Source organism: Hylobates moloch, unplaced genomic scaffold (assembly GCF_009828535.3).
Source record: "Hylobates moloch isolate HMO894 unplaced genomic scaffold, HMol_V3 SCAFFOLD_23, whole genome shotgun sequence".
Classification (NCBI taxonomy): domain Eukaryota; kingdom Metazoa; phylum Chordata; class Mammalia; order Primates; family Hylobatidae; genus Hylobates; species Hylobates moloch.
In genome coordinates this window covers 8,629,479-8,648,929 of record NW_026652298.1, presented here as the reverse complement: position 1 = coordinate 8,648,929, position 19,451 = coordinate 8,629,479, and the positions used below count along the sequence as shown (strand labels likewise).

At 38.5% G+C, this 19,451-nt stretch overlaps 1 protein-coding gene across 4 annotated transcripts in view; it reads left to right on the top strand.

Annotated features, from left to right (window-relative positions):
• LOC116462231 (cAMP-specific 3',5'-cyclic phosphodiesterase 4D) overlaps positions 1–19,451 on the top strand; it is an 810,743-nt gene that overhangs the window by 614,743 nt on the left and 176,549 nt on the right. The window contains exon 6 of one of the 4 annotated variants that reach the window (XM_058433988.1): positions 4,138–4,777. The exons of the other annotated variants lie outside the window; for them this stretch is intronic. Within the exon in view, the coding sequence (XP_058289971.1) occupies positions 4,138–4,181 (44 nt within the window). The 3' untranslated portion in view covers positions 4,182–4,777. Of the gene's footprint in view, positions 1–4,137; positions 4,778–19,451 lie in introns of those variants that run through there. 4 annotated transcript variants of the gene reach the window in all.

Below are 19,451 nucleotides of genomic sequence, written 5' to 3'. Positions count from 1 at the left end.
GACCTTTGGTCTCCACAACTTTTATCTTAACCCAGACATTCCTTTGTACTGATAATAACTCTTTCAACCAACTGCTAATCAGAATATGTTGAAATCCACTTATGACCTCAAAGCTCTCCCCCAACTTTGAGTTTTCCTGCTTTCCAGATAGAACCAGTGTAAATCTTACATGTATTGATTGGTGTATTATTTCTTCCTAAAATGTATAAAAACAAGCTGTAGCCTGACCACCTTGGGCGCGTGTCGTCAGGACCACCTGAGGCTGTGTTACAGGTGCATCCTTAACTTTGGCAAAATACACTTTCTAAACTGATCGAGACCTGTCTCAGATATTTTGGGCTAACATAATGAATATGAAAAAACTTTTTTGTGGGGGGGTGGTGGGAGGTGGGACGGAGTCTCTCTCTCTCTTGCCCAGGCTGGAGTGCAATGGTGCAATCTCAGCTCACTGCAACCTCCACCTCCCGGATTCAAGTGATTCTCCTGCCTCAGCCTCCTGAGTAGCTGGGATTACAGGCACACGTCACCATGCCCGGCTAATTTTTGTATTTTTAGTAGAGACAGGGTTTCACCATGTTGGTCAGGCTGGTCTCGAACTCCTGACCTCATGATCTATCCACCTCGGCCTCCCAAAGTGCTGGGATTACAGGCATGAGCCACCACACCCGGCCAAAAACAACTATTTTTAAAGAGCATCTAAGCTCAGAAATCACAGGCATATTACGCCTGCCACTAAGGGAGTTAGTTCCATTGAAGGATATAATTAAGAGTGAAATGAATGGTGCGCTAAGCACTTAGGGATAGTGGTTCACAAATTTGTCTGTTCCTTAAAATCACCTGGCGGGGCAGGCGTGGTGCCTCACACCTGTAATCCCAGCACTTTAGAAGGTCAAGGCCAGAGGATCACTTGAGGCCAAGAGTTCCAGATCAGCCTGGGCAGCACAGTGAGATCCTGTTTCTACAGAAGATAATAATAATCACCTGGAAATTTCTTTTTTTAATGTAGCTAATGAAGGAAAAAAAAATCCGAGGTTTTGAAACCAACTCAAAGACAACAGCAATATTTAAGCATAAGGTGTAATAAAGGTTGTACACTAGATAGCTAGATAGCCAGAATAAAAAGGAAGAGATAGTTACAAAAAATATAAGGAGGATAAATGTATAGGATTTCATAACTGCTAATCATATGATTTTACTGAGTAGGTGTAAAATGCTTCTGACAATGTGTGAAAATTTATAATCCTTAGTATTATATGTAGGATAAACATAGGTTAAGACCTGGATTCTAAAGCTGAATTTAAGGCTAGTTTATCTCCGTGCTTAGATTTCCTACATTTCATTTAAGAGAAAATGTCCTGTATATTGAATATTCATGAAAATCTCTGAAAGGTGTTATGCTTATTCTTAACCTCTTAAAGGCATACACTGAATGTAATTAAATCATTTTTGCTGGCTGCGGTTCCTCATGAACATCTGCTTTTGTACTTCCCTGTCATTCACAAATGCACTTAGGAGCTAATGATCTATGAGGACTTTTTTTGCCCCTACAGTAACGTGCGGCAAATCTGGCTGCACTTTAATTTCTCATCTGCTGTCCCATGTTGTCTAGTGGTCAGTTCATGATGTTACTAAGCTTGGCCTTACTGGCATCTTTTGTGAGCTGCTGCTGCTTTTTCCTTGGCAAACCTGATTACCAAGCTATTGTATTCAGCATAAAATAAAGGCAAATTAATTCAAAATAAAAGTGAGGGTTGAGGGCAATTCACTTCTGAGGTAGACCTTTAGGATGTGAGATGCATAAAGTGAACAAGTTCCTATAAGTGTTTACTTGACTTTGCTGGGTTCTTTTCACCTACTTACTGATTTTGAATAGTATAAATTCCTGGATAATTAATCTGGATAAGTAAGTTGTCACTGTACCTCTAGAGAAAATAAAATCAACCAAAATATGTTTAATTCTGTGCTCTGGGTTTCAAGAAAACAAAAATGAATAAGATGTAGTCCTACCCCCAAAGACTTGACACAATATAATTGTACATATGCAAAAGAAACTGTCTAGGTGTGGTGGCTCACACCTCTAATCACAGCACTCTGGGAGGCCGAGGCAGGAGGACCACTCGAGCCTAGGAGTTTCAGACCAGCCTGGGCAACATGGTGAAACCTTTTCTCTAGAAAAAAATACAAAAATTAGCCGGGTGTGATGGCACATGCCTGTAGTCCCAGCTACTGGGGGAGTTGAGATAGGAGGGTTGCTTGAGCCCAAGAGGTCTAGGCTGCAGTGACCTATGATCACAGCACTCCAGCCTGGGCAAAAAATTGTAAGTAGTCTCAGGACTGTACCAGAGAGGATCGTAAGAATTCCGAGGAGGCAAAGACCAAATTAGAATAATAAGCAATGAAGGCTTCCAGCAAACATGGTATTTTTGTTGGGCCTTGAACACTCTTTAGATGCTTTAGTTTAATGTGCCATAGTCACACTTTCTGTATTGGGAGTGTTAATGGGTGATTACTACTCCAGAGCTTTAGGACTACTTCCAGTATCCCAGCAAAGCAGCCCTTTTCAACTAGAACCGTTTGCTATTACAAAAGAGAGGTGATCACTTGTGATTTCTTAACATTTCTTCACTTAGCCTCTGGCACTGGGCTTCTGAAAGTCCAGGAAAGAGCAATGACCTCAGGGTTTCGAGACCAGGGGTCTAATCCCAGCTCTGCCTAGCTCTCTGTGTAATTTTTGGTCAGTAATTTAACCTGGGTTATGTTCTGTTAAATGATGATATTGGATTAAATAGTACCTAAGAATCTAACTAACTTTTTCCTAATATTTTATTATTGTAAAAAAAATGCATGCCTCTGAAGAATTGCCTTTATTTTCTTTAGTCATATTTCCCTAAGAAGTGAATAAAAGATACCAAGGCAATGTGTGAATTCCACTTTTCCCAATCTGGATGTTTAGGGGATATCCTTGACACCATTTGCTATTTTGAATTTTCAACAAAGAGTTAAAAGAAAATTCTGTCACTCCTATCTAGTCATCCTCTCCAGTTGGCAGAAGTCTTCATGTGGACTTGATGGTTGCCCAGAGCAACAAAATATTAGGGACAGAAACATGTTCAGGGACTCAATTGTATAAGTGACTCAGAGCTGAGAGACCTTTTCCAGCTTGACTGCAGCCCATACTTAGCTAGAGTGGGTATTTGTCTATTCCTGTCTGCATACTGTGACTTGGAGATGCCTATTATTTTGCTTGCTAAAATATGGAAGCCAACCTTGAAACTGGCAGAGAGGAGTTAAGTGATCAGAAGGCAATCGTCTTCATTCAGCACATCTGACACACGAAAGATCATTAGGACTAGCAAATATAAACAAGATCAGGGAGTGGTCTTGGGCTTTGAAGAGCACATACCAAGAACATCAAGAGAACTCAATATAAATTCAATATAAAAGCTACTATTCAAGGCCAATTATCTCTTTTGAGTTAGAAGAGCCCAATGGGGAGCTACTCACACAAATCAATACCCCTTTCCTTCTCTCAGTTGGAGCCAGACATCTCTAACTATGCTGTGAATTAAACTGGATTTTTAAAATGTTTTTCTGTCCCTAAACTCTTTAAATCCTGAGGTCATCCTTTCTTTGTTCTATCAGTCTGGCTCCATGATACCAATTACTCCAGCTTGTTAAAGCAGTTATTGGCATATGGTAGTCATGTCTTTTGTTTCTATGCAATGTTTCCTGGAGCAAGAATTGGAGGGAGAAGTATTAGCCAAGTCTTGTTGCTTTAAGTCCCCTCTCTTCAACTGTTTAACTAGGTTCCATCTTAATTATGTGTTTGGTTGGTTTTATTTTGACACCCAATATACATTCTTCTCATTTGTACATGAACAATGTCATTACGGTAATAATAACAATTATACAATATTACTTTCTGTCCTCATTGAATACTTATTGAATGTCATTATGATCAGGAGCTGGTCCTCTTGGTTTGGACATTATGATTTGAAATGAATATTCTTTTTGAATGATTGGAAACTTAGTCGTAAATTCAAGTGGTTTACAATAGCAACTCTTATCCCAGTAACCATAGCACCTGTTTGGAAAAATGTCTTCGGATCACTTGTTTGCAAATGTCTTTTTCCTTAGGATCCTGGATGGAATTGAACCCATATACGTTACTTGACATGTGAAACATGTGTGACCTGGCAGATGATTTGGCTGACCTTGAAAACTACAGCTGTTTAGTCACTTTGAAAACAATGCAATACAAGTGATTTACTAGGCTTCAGTTTTAACCATTTTATGCTGACTGGTGGAAATTCTAACCCTTCAGAAAGAAAAAAAAAATTGTGAAACAATGGAAATGTACCATCCTGGGTATTAATGTCATTAATTTCAATACATTTTCTCACAAAAAGTGTAACGAAGTCTTTGCTTGACCTTACGGGAAAAAACAATGTACATGTGGCTTTATTTTGCCTTTTTTTTTTTAATTAATGAAGAAATCCAAGCTTTGACTTTTGTTTCTTCTCCACCCAAATCAAAAGCAGTCTATAATCTCCTGCAAAGATCAAAGCTGTTTGCTTACTATGAAGTATGTGCCCTGCTCAGACATTAGATGGTAGAAGGATAGCATTCTGTTCCAAGAAATCTCTATTCGTTCTCTAGTTGCTATGTATATATTCTCTTTTAGCTAGAATATGGTTAGTGAATGAGTCCTGAAAATTTCGCTGTATATACCAAAACATGTTGTATACCATAACAATATAAAATATTTTTATTTCAATTTTTTAAAATTGTGCTTCAATCAAGACAGAAGTTGATTTCTTTTTCCAGAAATTCAGTGTGAGCAGTCCAGGGCTGCTGTGGCTGCTCTAAAAATCACCAAGGGCCCAAAGCATGTTTCAGATAATTTTTTTAACATTTCTAGATTATAGGCTTTGTCTTCATGGTCTGAAATGACTACAAGAGCCCTAGCCATCACAACTGAGTGGCCAGCAGCAAGATGGAGGAAAAAAGAAGGAATAGTACACCCACTCCTTTTAGAACAGACTTCTGAGAAGTCCCACATAATGCTTCTACTTACATCTCCTTGGCTCAAATTTAGTGGCCACAAAAGAGAATAAGAAACACACACACACACACACACACACACACACACACACACACACATATATATATATATTTTTTTCTGACAAGTCTCTCGTTCAGGGATTTCAATCTCCTTTAAGCAAATGAGTCTTCTCCTAACCTCTCCCTCTGGCCTGCCCAGTCTCTCTCAAATCTCTTCCCATCCTGTCCTCCTTACTCACTTTGGGAAAATCCAGCTCTGTCAGTTTTACAGTCTGCCTTCTCCACTTCCTTACCTGAACTCCTGGGAAAAATAATCCCACATCACTTCAAGCTGGAATTCCAACAAAGTCAAGACCTGTCACCTCATTGGACCCTCAGAGCACTTGACAGTTAGTTCCTGCTGTGCCCCTCTCTCAGTCCTCTTCATGCTAATTCCAAACCTCTCCTCTCTCTTAAGCCTCCCGAACCAGCAGCTCTTCATCTCCTTTCAGCAAATAACTTGTTGCTTTTTGAAGAAAGTCTGTGTCAAGGCATGAACTTCCTCACCTCCTACATCCGCTTGCCATAGATGTTATCCATAGATCTCTTACTGACATCCATAATCTCTTCCTCCCTTCTGGTCTCAGCAGATGAGGTTTCCCTTCTCCTTCCTGCTCTAAGTCAACCCCTGCATCTGGGTCCTTGATCCTCTCTCCTCCCAGCTCCCCCAAGTCCTTGCTTCATCTGTTTTCCTTTCTATCTCTCACATCTTCAATCTTTACTTTTATTCTGGCTCTTTCCCCATTCATGTCTCTCACAATCTTAAAAACAATACCCAGCAAACCACAGCAAAGTTCAGCCAACTGTTTATTGATCCTTTAGCTAGTTCTTGAACTTCTCTTTTCAGTCAAGTTGCTCTACCTCCTCATCCCTGTTCAGTCTGCAGTCCACTGTAGTAGGACTTTCTCACAACACCTCTGTTCCAGCTGCCCTCCCATGGTTGCCAATGAACTCCTAATTGTCTTCTTAGTTCTTAGAGGCTTCTTCTTCTTAAATTCTTTCTTTGTTCATTTACTGAGTAAATATTTATTCAACATGTTTTTGTTGGGAGCCATTTTGTTCCAGATGTTTCCACACTCTTCTTGCTGCTCTGAGTACTTCTTTTCGCTATTCTTCATTGTTTCTCTTCCTCCCCATTTTACCTCTTAAATGTGAGTATTCTAGAAGGTTCTTTTTGATTAATTGGTTTTCTCTGTGTGCTCTGTAGATGTTTTCATGTACCTCATAGTTGTATTTTCCATCTTATGAAAGTGAGTCCCAAAACTCTGTCTCTACTCAGAGTGAGCATTTCCCCAATTTCCAAATTTATTCACACAAAAGCCCAATGTCCACTGATATCCAGCTCTTCAAATCCAATATGTCCAGAGCTGGACTCACATATTTCTTTGCAAATCTGTTCTTCCTATCTCAGTTAGTGAAACACTTTTAGCCAAGATTGAAACTTCTAAATCATGAATCCTTCTACCAAATCTATCTATCTGTCTGTCTATATATATTTTTGAAACAGAGTTGTCTCACTCTGTCGCCCAGGATAGAGTGCAGTGGCAAGATTTCAGCTCACTGTAACCTCCACCTCCTGGGTTCAAGCGATTCTTGTGCCTCAGCCTCTCAAGTAGCTGGTATTACAGGTGTACACTTTCCCCCACACCCAGCTAATTTTTTGTATTTTTAGTAGAGACAGGGTTTCACTATGTTGGCCAGGCTGGTCTCGAATTCTTGGCCTCAAGTGATCCTCCTGCCTTGGCCTCCCAAAGTGCTGGGATTCCAGGTGTGAGCCATCATGCTCAGCCCCAAATAAATACATTTTTATTTTATTTTATAACTATTGATCAAATCCATGCTCTCTTCTCTAACCTGCTAATACTTCCCTAGTTCAAGCACTCACCAACTCTCTCCTGAATTACAGTACTAGTACCTGAAAGTGTTTTTGAAACTGTCAGTTGCATTTAGCATTTTATTTTAAAAATATGATACAGAATTGAGTAAAAATTAAGAGTATAAAACCACATCTATAATATCAAAGATATAGTTTTATAAAATTATTGATACACCCACAGACATGCAAACACACACAGACATTTTGCCATGAAAATGTATTTCTTACTATAATTTTAAAAATTAGAGAACTACTTTCTTAAATGGTCGATCTCTGTTGCACCTCTTCTTAGCTCTGGCCTTCCATGATTCCAGCAAATTTATCTAGTTGAAAAACTGATTGCAAATGTCACTCTTCTTAAAATCTTTTCATGCCTTCCCATCATCCATGATAAAGTCAGATCTCTTTGGTGTGGTACCCAAAGCCCCTACCCAGATATGTATTGTACCTCCTCTCCAGCCCAGCCCCTGCCTGACTCTTTAAGCAGCAAACTTCTTCCACCCACATGCACCATGTTTCACAACTGTCTTCATTTACTTGTACTCTTCTCACCATCTAGAACTCGCTTCTCTTTCATAATTGCCTGGTTCACTTTATCTCATTTTAGAGGACACCTAAAATTCAAGCCCAGTCCCCTTCCTCAGGCCAAGTCAGGCTCTTCTCCCAATCCTACCTCTAGCATAACCTAATGAAATTGCCCTAAAAATTATAGTCTATGCCTCTTTATTTAAAAAAAAAAAAAAAACCCGCCCACCAGTATAGCAATTCTTTTGTTATAACCACACATAGTACTAGTGTGTGGTTCTGGGGCACTGTCATGCCAACTTACCTGTGTTCAATAGACCTGAAGTAGGGAAGATCAGCTGACTCTTTTACATCTCTTCTCAGAACATCTTGAAATGATTCTTGGGTGCAATATAAGAGCAAAACATGGAACAGTAGAAACCAGCATGGAAAACTTTTTCTCCTATTTGAGAAAGTGGGATGAAAATGTGTCTCTTAATCCCTTTGGCAGAAGGGAGTAACTTGAAAGAAGTGGATGATGGATGATCTTCTCCACTCTGTCAGCCCTCTGAGCAGAATGAGGAAAATGTGAGAAGCGATGCCATTGCTATATTTGTTTCATTGACCATTATTTTAAATAACTTACATGGTCCTGAACAAGGACATGCTTTTGTGAAAAGGACAACACTTCTTTTGGTGTGTCTGAGTAGCATTTAAGAAAAGCCTTATAGTGGTCAATGAAGGTTGGCCTTTCACCCGCTGCTACTGGAGAGTCTGTGAGAACACTATTTACTCAGCCTCATGGAAACACTAGGGAGTCATGCCTGGGATCTGACAACTGTGCAGCACCATGCCAGGTGCACGGAGAGTTGTTGTGATGAATGTCAAGAGAGGTGGTGGGGTTTTTTTTGTTGTTGTTTTTGTTCCTTCCATTTTCTTTCCCTCTGACTTGGGCTGTGGTTTCATTCATTCCACCTCCCCACCCCCATGCAAGAAGAGATCTCTGATCTCTTTCTCATACTTTATCTGCCCTAATTTCCACTTTCCTTTTCTTGAGAGGAGAAGAACAACTCCACAGTGCTTTCCTTTTATGTTTTGGGCCAATTTTGTTGTGTTGTTTTATGGCCTTGAACTGAGAGCTGCCTCAGCACTCAACACCAGCCCCTGCACTGTGAGACTAATGAGAAAAGCAAAATGACTTCAAGTAAAAGGAAGTGGTTTGTGCTGTGGAGAGAAACTTGGAAAGAAACACCACCAAGAACACTAGGGGCTTTATTTTCCCTAATGCCTACAGTTGGGTTAACACATTTTTAAAATAACCGGTCAATTTAGTTAATTCCATCAAAAGACCTAGTCAATACAGTAAAGAGGAAGGGAAAATAAACAAACCATTTTTTGGATAACCAGTTTAGCTTCATGTATCCTTGGTCTCACTCATTTCTAGGGAATAATTTCAACTTTTAAGGAAATGTGAGCATCTGTTTTGCAAACTATTACAGGCTGGTTTAATACAAAAATACCTTTAAAAAAGGTGTGTTCATATTCAACATGTTTTTCCAGCTGTTATTAAAACAGGTAGAAACAATATAGTAGGCATAGAAATCTTGATTATAATGTGGGAAAACTAAGGTTAAAATTATTAGCAGAAATGCATTTCTTTCTTTTTCATCCTTCCACTGTCTGAACATCTCTCTTTCCTACATCCTCCATTTTATCATTTTCTTTGCTTTGTTTCTCTCTTTTAACCTCAATAATAACAATTCTATGTGCCAAACACTGTGCTAAGACTGGGCATGCATGATCACATAAGGTAGGTAAAATTATTCCCATTTTACAGAAGAAGAAACTGAGGCTCAGAGAATTTAGGGATATGTCCCATTGTCATTATTCTGGAAAGCTGTGGAGCCAGGATTCAAAACTTGGCAGTTATATTTCAGATTCCACACCCTGTAGACAACACTCTGCTGCCTCCCTCAAATTTTATCTCAGTTTATTTGTTTTCTCCGATCTTCTCCTTTTCCCATGTTCTCTGCTCTATTCTCTTGCCTTTTTCCTTTCCTTTTATCTGCCTCTTCTTTTTCCAGTCTTTTCCCTCACTCCTTCCCTTATTTGTCATTTCCCATTCTTTGTCGAAATCTCCTCTTTTCTCCCTCTCTTCACCCTATTCATTCCCAGCTCCCTAAAATTATATCATTCTCCCTTCATGATACCCCCCATTCCTCACTGCAGCATCACCCAGTCCAACTCTGTGCCATCTGTGATTCCTCACTTCTGCTTTCGCACCATCTCTCTCCCTAAGTTAGAAGTGGTGCCCAGCTTTAAACACAAGGCAAAGTGAGGGTATGTTCCACTAGGAGAGCGTGTGTCACTCTGCTGCCATACACAGGGAGTACCATCAGTGATTATAAAGAGGAATTTCATTCCTGCCAGAGAGCTCACAAATTAGGTTATTGTTGATGTTCATATAGTTTTTGGTGACTGGAAAAAGTTAATGCCTCTTTCTATGGTCACTACCAGGAAGCGAGCTCCATGCAGCAGATAGCAACCAACCGGATAACTGTGAGATCCAAGCCAAGCACAATTTCTACATGTTGGTCAATTACAAGAAACACTGAGATGTAATGTAGTTCTTTGAACAAACTCGTATTACTCAGGTGACCATATTTTCAAGCAGCCAGTACAGGACAGAAGAGTTTCATTTCCTTGAATCAAAGCTATCTGGTGACTTTTCCTGGAAACACTCTGAGGCTTACAGGAAAGGATTCCAGATTCCCAAGCTACTGCCACAGAGTAAGCATCTTTTCTTTACATAGTAATTCACAAACGTCCCTCATCACCATATGACAATATCCTCACTGGATCAGCTCGGTTACCAAAAATAACTAGATCAAAATAAATGTCGTTCTCACATGGACACAGGTGGACTAGAGTTTAGAAGTTTTGGGAACCATCACAGTTCTAGGCACCTGAAACTTCGTCTTTTGCTTGTAGTAAATATGGTGTCTTTTTCAGGACTGTGCCCTTTGTTTATTTATATGACTGGTATGGTTTTTGTTTTTTGTTTTCTAGAGATAGTTCTCTACTCTCCATAGTGTCTGCTTTCTCATTGCCTGAATTTGCACATGGCTTTCCATAGCTTCTCTAGCCCCAATTTTAGGCCATCTATAGATTTAAAAATTTTTTTTTCTCCTGACACCAATTACCTTAGTTGCAATTTCCCATTTATAATTGCAATTTGAGCCTACAAATTTACAAATACAATGAGGTAACTTTCCACTGTGGTCAAATATTACAGGTTATTGGCTACTGGTAAACCCATGAATTGCCTGCCTTTGGATTAGATATTCAGACCTGGTCCATTTAACAATTCAGACATTTTTTTTTAACAAATACTTTTTTGAGAGTCTCCCATGTGCCAGGCCCTAACCAAAGCTCTTGGGCTACATTGATGACCAAAAAGAAGCATTATCCCCATTCTTAGTCCTTATAATCTAGTGTCCAGGACAGGGGAGATATGCACTGTATTAATGAAATAATCAGTACTGAATGTAAAATTCCAAACTGAAGCATTTTATATGAAGGAAACATTCTATGAGAATGGAAGCCCGGAAGTCCAGTCTACACATGCTCCTGGAATTTTATGGGAAAATAAAAAGTCTGCCAGAATGGATCTTTTGAGAAGATTCCAGAAGTATGTTGGCCAATAAGAGAAAATGAGCAAGTGGATGCCAGAGGCCATTTCTTCCATTGTTGTGCTCAGTTTGCAGTGATTCTACTGCAGAGCTTGAAAGGCAAGTACTGGCTTCTCTTCCTCCTGTTCTTCCACCCAGAAAAACCATCCTTCTCCTCCTCATCCTCCTCCTCCTCCGCCACCACTACTACCTATTTTGAGGCTGCCACCACCACACTATAACATATTCCTCCCAGCTCTAAGGCTCTGAATTTCGACCTCCCACGTGACAGGACTCTAAATAATGACTAATCCATTAAGTTTCTGCTCCATTTCCAAAATATTCATTCAAATTTGAAATGCCTGGGGCCTCTTGTGTAGCCATGGCTGGGCTAATTCTGCACTTGCATTTTAAACACCCAGAATCAGGATTACACCTGAAGACTTTCAAGTAAGTGCTTAGATGGCACAATAAAGATATTCAGGTTTAAAAAAAATCTAATGAGTCTGTTGTTCCTTTGCAAGGCCTAGTGATAGGAACCTCTTCTTGGAAATATTTGTTAAGCCATTCTCACTTGTAGTCACTCTTGCTACCAAATCTGTTGACAAAAAAAAAAAAAAAAAAAATTCGAGGAGAGAGAGAAAGACAAAGTTACTCTGATGTTTTAACTAACCCATACAACCACGGAGAACCAGCCCTAGGAACCAACACTAAAATCTTAAGGACTGTTTTTTCAGACTCTGAAAATTCTCCTAAACCCCCATCCCAGTATCATTCAAGCTCTTTCCAACCGCTGTTTGTCCTTAGGCTGTAACTTGTGCCTGAAATTCCCACTCTAAGGTTCCATTGTGGTATTTTTAATAGTGTTGTTTGATGCTGCAGCCAGCTTCTCTGTGGTTTGGGAGTTAAATGGGATACAGCGATGTGGTGTGCTGTAATGGCTCTTGGAGAAATGTTAGGGCAAATTAAATTCCAAATAGGATAGCACCTGAAAGAACCTGGTCCTTTAGTGAAAGAACTTAATACAGTAGGAAGGAAGGCTTAGAGAGTCTTACAGCCTCCTAAATGATGAAGAAGAAACATCTAACCTGAGTTTGGAATTCATTTTGGACTCAAATATAGAGTAGTTACTTTGAGACACTGGTCCTTAACCACCTAGTTCTTCCCTGTTTGCTTTTCTGCTTAGTTAAGCCCAAAGATGGGTGTTAAAGAGAAAATGGTACTAAAAGGGAGGAGGGGAATAATTAACACCTTTGCTTAAAGCACCAAATCCCATGAGCTGATGATTGCCCAGGTTAGGCAGTGACTACTACCACTACTACCAAACAGGTCTGGCATCTCCTATTCCTATCCTGACACCCAGGCCCAAGCTGAGCACAAGCATTACAGGATTCCACAGCCTAATGTCCGTCAGTTTTTCCTTTGAACAGTGGTTACATATCATTAGTGTATTTGAATCAAATGTGGGTTTAAGGTAGTGGAAAGACTTTTTTCTGCTATTGAGAACAGAATCAATTTTTAAAAATGTATATATACACATACACACACACACACCCCTATATATTTTATTTTGGAAAATAGTTTTATTTCCAGTAGTTCTTTATTGAATAACCTATCATCTATGGAGTTCCTATTTAAAAGTTTTCATTGGTAATGGATTTATTCCAGACAGAACAGGTTATATGTAAAATACAATTTGTAACCAATTAAAACAATAACAAATAACTTGTGCTGAGTGGTTACCATGCAGGTGCTGGGATACGCTTTCTCTCTACATCATCATTTCACCCTCTCCACACTGTTTGAGGTGTGGCTCTATTGTCATGGTCTCCATGCTATAGATGAGATGAGACACAGATGTTTTTTATCATCTGCATGAAACAAATGAGAGCACTGAAGCTTAGAGAAGGAGAGAAACAACATCTTGGAGGTTTAGATAGTGTTTGAGGAGTTACAGTAAAAAGAAAAATGAAAAGTCCTCTCAAGTTCTACCGAAAAATCTTATAAGTGTGTTTCTTTTCCACTTATGCAATATAATTTTTCTCTTCTACCCTCAACTGAAATAAGGTCACACAGCCTATACAGTATAGAACCAGGACTCTAAGGTCACTGACAACAAAGTAAAAGTCAGCAGTTTTAGAAAATACATATTTTTTTTCCTAGCTGAGGATGGGTTACCTTCATTAGTGACATAACTATGTCACCAAGTAAAATTATTGGCTTGAATGTCAATTCATTTCTCTATTAAGAAAAAAAGGAAATAACTCAGATATAAATGATGGAAGTGGCTACTGAGTTAGGAAAACATTTGAAAATCACTTTATACCAAGAAATCATATTCTGGCGGGCCTAATATGGTGTAGGAGATATTCCTACCTGGTTATCTTCATTGAAAGATTATAGAGACTAGAGAATAGGAAGGTTAAGTAAAAACTATTCAAATGATAAAATTTTATGTAAACAAGTAACCTAACCAAATACTGTATTTCGCTGGACTTTATTGTAGACAAACAGAAATTCTGGCAAAAAAAAAAAAAAAATAGGAAATACAGTTACTAAGTTAAAGCTCTTGCATTTACATTATAAGTATTTCTAAATCGAGTTTAAGATTGTGGAAACAACAACAGAACTATAAGAAATTCTAAATGCCATTTAATTAAAGTGTTGAAAGAGTAGAGATTTCAACAGTGTCAAAACTTGTGATCTTCAAGGATCAAAGTAAAGGTGAGTTTGTAGAATGCTCACTCCGGGTTCTGATTTGGCCAATTCCATCACACCACTGCCCAATTCAATGAAAAATGTAGGCAACTTTGTCAAGCAATGAATTTTATCAATTTATTCAAAGCTGAATGCATCTTAGGAATAATTTAAGGGTTTAGAAAACGTTTGAGGTTTTTTTTTTTTAAAGAATCTTCCAATTTAACTGAAAACTCTTGTATTTCCTTTCTACTTTTCAAATATAGTCTTTGTCCTTTACCCTCCATTGTAGCTTAAGATGTGGTTATCTTGCATTATAAGAAATATTTAAAACCACTCAATATTTAAAATCAAAGACATTCAATTTTTAAAATTTAAATGGAACTGCCATATATTCTTGACTGTTGTAGCTATATGGCAGTGGTCCCCAACCTTTTTGGCACCAGGGACTGGTTTCATGGAAGACAATTTTTCCATGGATCGTGGGGAGAGGGGTTGGTTTTGGGATGAAACCACCTCAGATCATCAGGCATTAGATTATCATAAGGAGTGCACAACCTAGAGGCCTCGCACGCACAGTTCACAATAGGATTCGCAATCCCGCTGATCTGACAGGAGGCGAAGCTCAGGTGGTAATGCTCGCTTGCCTGCTGCTCACTTCCTGCTGTGCCACCAGGTTCCTAACAGGCCGTGGACCGGAAGCAGTCCGTGGCTTGGAGGTTGGGCATCCCTGCTATATGGGCCAGAAATGTGAAAGAGGTGTTGAGTGGGGAGTATACTTCTAACTTTAATACATTCTTTTCAGCATTTCTACGTATTTTATCAAAAGGTAGATTTTTTTCTCAGGAAATAAAGCAATAGTCAATTGTTTTTTATAGTTTTTCTGTACAGAGCCTTATTCAATTATACTATCAATGTAATCCTATTGCACTGCTCAACAGAATCAGAATAAGAAGAAATTCCAAGTACAATTTGAAAATGAAAGTGTATTTCAAGAATTTGCACTGTACTGCATTATTTGATTTGGGAAAAAAAAAAAAGTCAGACCGCTTCCATTTCTTGATGAAACAACCAACTCATTTGCTAACTTTCAACTGCCTCTCTTCAGTGGCTTTGAGACTGTTGCATTTCCATCATATCTTGCCTGTAGTACCACCCTAGAACTTTTTTTTAATTGAAAATATTTTAAAAGATAATCAATTCTTATGCCTCAAAATCCAAAATGTATCCCAGAAAGGATCGATTATTAACAGCTTCTTGTGTATTACATAAACAAATCTTATGCATATACAAGCAAAATATATATTGGCTAGCACTCTTAATAACATAGGAAAGGGTTGAATCTCACCAAGTTAATATTTCAAAAGGTGTCTATCAGAAAGGAAAAGGAAAGCTTCCTACAGTTATGTGTATATATATATATATTTTAGTTTAAAAAGAATAAGAACAAGGTATGTATGTATTTATTTACTGGAAACGGAGTCTTGCTCTGTCGCCCAGGCTGGAGTGCAGCACAGGTTCAAGCGATTCTCCTGCCTTAGCCTCCGGGGTAGCTGGGACTGCAGGCGTACGCCACCACGCCCAGCTAATTTTTGTATTTTCAGTAGAGGCAGGGTTTCACCATGTTGGCCAGGCTGCTTTCGAACTCCTGTACTCAGGTGATCCACCCACCTCAGCCTCGCAAAGTGCTGGGATGACAGGCATGAGCCACTGCGCCCAGCCAGATTTTGGGTTTTTCAAACCTATTAAACTTATCTTTGGATACATATTTTAAATTTTCCTTAACTGTAAATGTGTTTATGTTCACTAGAAACACCACATAATTTGGCAGACATGGAATTATGTAGGTGAATTCAGTGGTTTTCAACTAGGGCTTGATAATATTAGATATAGTATATCTTTTACAGTATTCACACATACTCTTCAGGGATACCCTTTGCAATTCTGGAATAGTGTTTTTCTTGCTTACTTCAGTCGATTTCTTATATCTTTAGGAAAGATCTGCACATTCATTCTAGGTGAATGTAAAATTGCATTTTAAATCCATTCGTTGGGAATCTTCTTAAAAAATCATGCAGAAAGATGGATGTACATTTTTAGTAACTGAGCTGTTCAGTAAATTTCTTAAGATTATTTTCTCATAACCTCTGTACATCAAAAGTGAAAAGAACCTGTCCCCTTCTCTCTGTCTGCAAAATTCCAGAGAAGCACTGAGAATCAGAAGAAGACGAAAGATTAGGAAGAGCACACATTTTCCCGCCTGCCAGCCTGGGTTCAATTTCACTTTCCCAAAGTATTTACTTGGTAAATTCAGAAAAATCACTGGACCTCCAGGAGCCTCATTTCCATTACTGTCACGTGGGATGGTGATAACACTATAGATCATTACAAATATTAAATTAGACTGTATGGAGAGTGCTCCAAAAGCTGAATTATTGAGTGCTCACAAAAAGCGTTCAACAAATACACCTTTCCAGTTGAAAATGATCATTCCATTAAATTCACCCTTTATTTTCTTTAAGAAAAAAGATCTATATTCTGCATTTTCAAACATACTTTTCACGGATATGTAGTCTGTAATAAAAACAGCATATTATATTAAAACATACCTTTAAAACAACAAAGACATTTATAAAACAACAACAACAATCAGCTTCTGGATGGTTTTTTCCCATTAAACCCTATTAAAGGGAGTAGTGTCTCTAAAAGGGAAATCCAGAGACCTGTGTATTCGAGTTATAACCCTGGGTCAAGCAACTTAACTAGGCTGATATTTTGGCTTGATGTGATTTATATGTAACCTTTTAAGCAATGTATATTAAATCTATACTTTCTACTCATCTACTTGATTGCAAGCTGCTGCAGGATAAACTTTGTTGAACCCAAATGTTGTGAACTTCATGGTGCTTAGATATAAACTACAGACTTCATCAGTGTTTAACAAATACTTGCTTAAGAAACACAAAGTCCTTTATATCAGCCAATTAACTATGAAGCTAATTTTAATAACTGAAATATCATAAAGGTTAATATTCGAAACACCACTCATCTTTTTTCTCATTGAGTATTATTTATTTATTTGTTTTTGCTTTCTGGAGACATACGTTTACCCTTTATTTACTCTGTCTCATTTTGTCATCGCTGAACATACCGTTTACAGCTTTTTAGTTATTCTGGAAAAATCACTTTCTATGAAATAATAGGCTATGATGGCTAGAAAGGATCTCACTGATCATCAGTGCCAGGATTGATTTTAGAAACGAGGAAAGTGAAACCAGAGACAGCCAGTGACTAGTCTCAGTACTCAGAGAGGTCATGATTGGTCAGAGGTCAGAACTCACATCTCCTGACCCACAGCACGTTTGGCTTTCTACACAACTGACTGCCTTAGTTAAGGATAGATAATTATTTTCTCTTTAACAATAGAAAATTAGACTAATTAAAGTCATACAAGATGTTGCTCCTTTACAAGCCATAGAGAAACCCCCGATGGTTTCTTTATTTGGACCGGTGATCTTTAAAGCATGTGACTAGCGGCTATAATTGGATTAAAGTGAAAACATGTGATTGTGAAGGAGTTAAAGTACCTTTGCCTTATTTTGCTTTGATAGCCAGCTTCAATTGCACATCGTGACAAGCAGTGAACCAACGTCAACCCTGTGGAATTAAAACGTTAGACTCTATCACAAGCTTTTCCAAGTTCAGAGCCCACCAATTTATTATTGGTTCCAAGTTCTAGGTCTAGAATCAAGTCAGCTGAGACATCAAATACTTGTTACAAAATGACATTTGAATGAGATAATTATAAATAACACTAGAAGCACATGAATTAAAGTATTGCCTGAACACTAATTTTCTTAGGATATTGGAATGTCCTTTGCTTTATCACTTTGCAGTGATGTGAGCAGCATGAGATACTATGTTTTGCAAAACTGTATTAATTATAATATTTATTGAGTACTTACTATGTCCCATGCACAGTCCAAGTTTTTTGTGTACATATTATTGTTTAACCTTCACTATTATGCTTGCAGATGGATGTGTGGTATATTTTAATTAACTCGCTCAAGGACATGCACAATAAGCAGTGCAGCTGAAGTCCAGACTGGGTCAGGCTGACTCCACAACCTCTTAAACCCTATATTAAATCGATATCTCTGCCCATGCTATACATCTACTTGATCTTTAGGTTGATTTATTGATAGTGACATTTAATTTTTGTTTTCTTCAAAATTAAATTCTTACTGTAAAAGCTAGTCAAAGCAACTGAAGTTTGCGTTTGAATAAAAGTGTAGGGTTAACTGAGGATTTGCGTATTCTCATTCCAAGATGAGAAGGGAGGGAGGGAAGGAAGAAAGAAGGAAGGGAGGGAGGGAAGGAGGAAGGAAGAGAAGGAGGAAGGGATGGAGGCAAGAAGTAAGGGAAGGAAGGAAGGAAAGAAGGAAACAGTAAAGGAAAAGAAAGGAAATAAAAAGTAACTTCATTCCTCTATAGAATCTCTATTAATAAATGTTATTTTTAAAAAATAAAAATAAAGTTATTTTTCATGAATATAAATTTTAGAACATATTTTTCAGTGCTCCTTTAAATCTTACCTAACTCCCAAATAATCCATTACTTATATCTCTTTTTTTTTTTTTTTTTTTTTAGACAGAGTCTCACTCTGTCACTCAGGCTGGCGTGCAGTGGCACGATCTCGGCTCATTGAAACCTCTGCCTCCTGCGTTCAAGCGATTCTCCTGCCTCAGCCTCCCGAGTAGCTGGGACTACAGGCGTGTGCCACCACGCCTGGCTAATTTGTTGTATTTTTAGTAGAGATGGGGTTTCACTTGATCTCCTAACCTCATGATCCACTCACCTGGGCCTCCCAAAGAGCTGGGATTACAGGCATGAGCCACTGTGCCCAGACCATTTCATTCTTTATAACCATTATGAATTCCCACCTAGTTTGAGAACCACTACTTTTGTATGGTTTCCACCCTTTGTGTGATTTCAGAAAGGCCCGCCTTTAGGCAAAATTTAGCAAGAAGTCAAGCCAATCAATAATTGCTTGAAGTCAACTTTTCCAGAATAAAACTGTATAAGGGACTTTGAATTTGAAGGTTACAATCTAAAGTTTGCTTTGAGATGGGAATAATATGTAGTGTTGGGGATTATTGTAAACCTAAGTGATCTAATTGGAAATTAGAATTGAAAGTGGCAAAGTGAAGGAGGAAAGAATGAAGGTTGGGGAGAAAAGAAAGCAATTTAGGAGACTCTATAGGGAGGAAAGGATGAGATGCATTTCAGAAACAAAATATTAACAGTAAACAGAAAAAACAGAAAGCAATCATGAAAATTCCTAACAGGGCTAGTGGAATGCTAGAATGAACTCATTTACCTTCCTTTGATATTTAGGGGCTCTATTGCCTTGTGATTTCATCATTGTTATTTTTCTTACCTCTTGTCTTTTCCCCTGTAGTTATTATCAGCCTAATACTCATTCATTCATTCATTTACCTGAGTTTTCAGGCTTGTGCAGAGACAACAGGGTGGGGCAAGGTTGCAAGACTGTGTTCCCAACTTGGAAGTAACGTGGGTAAGGAAAGTGTCACGGCTGG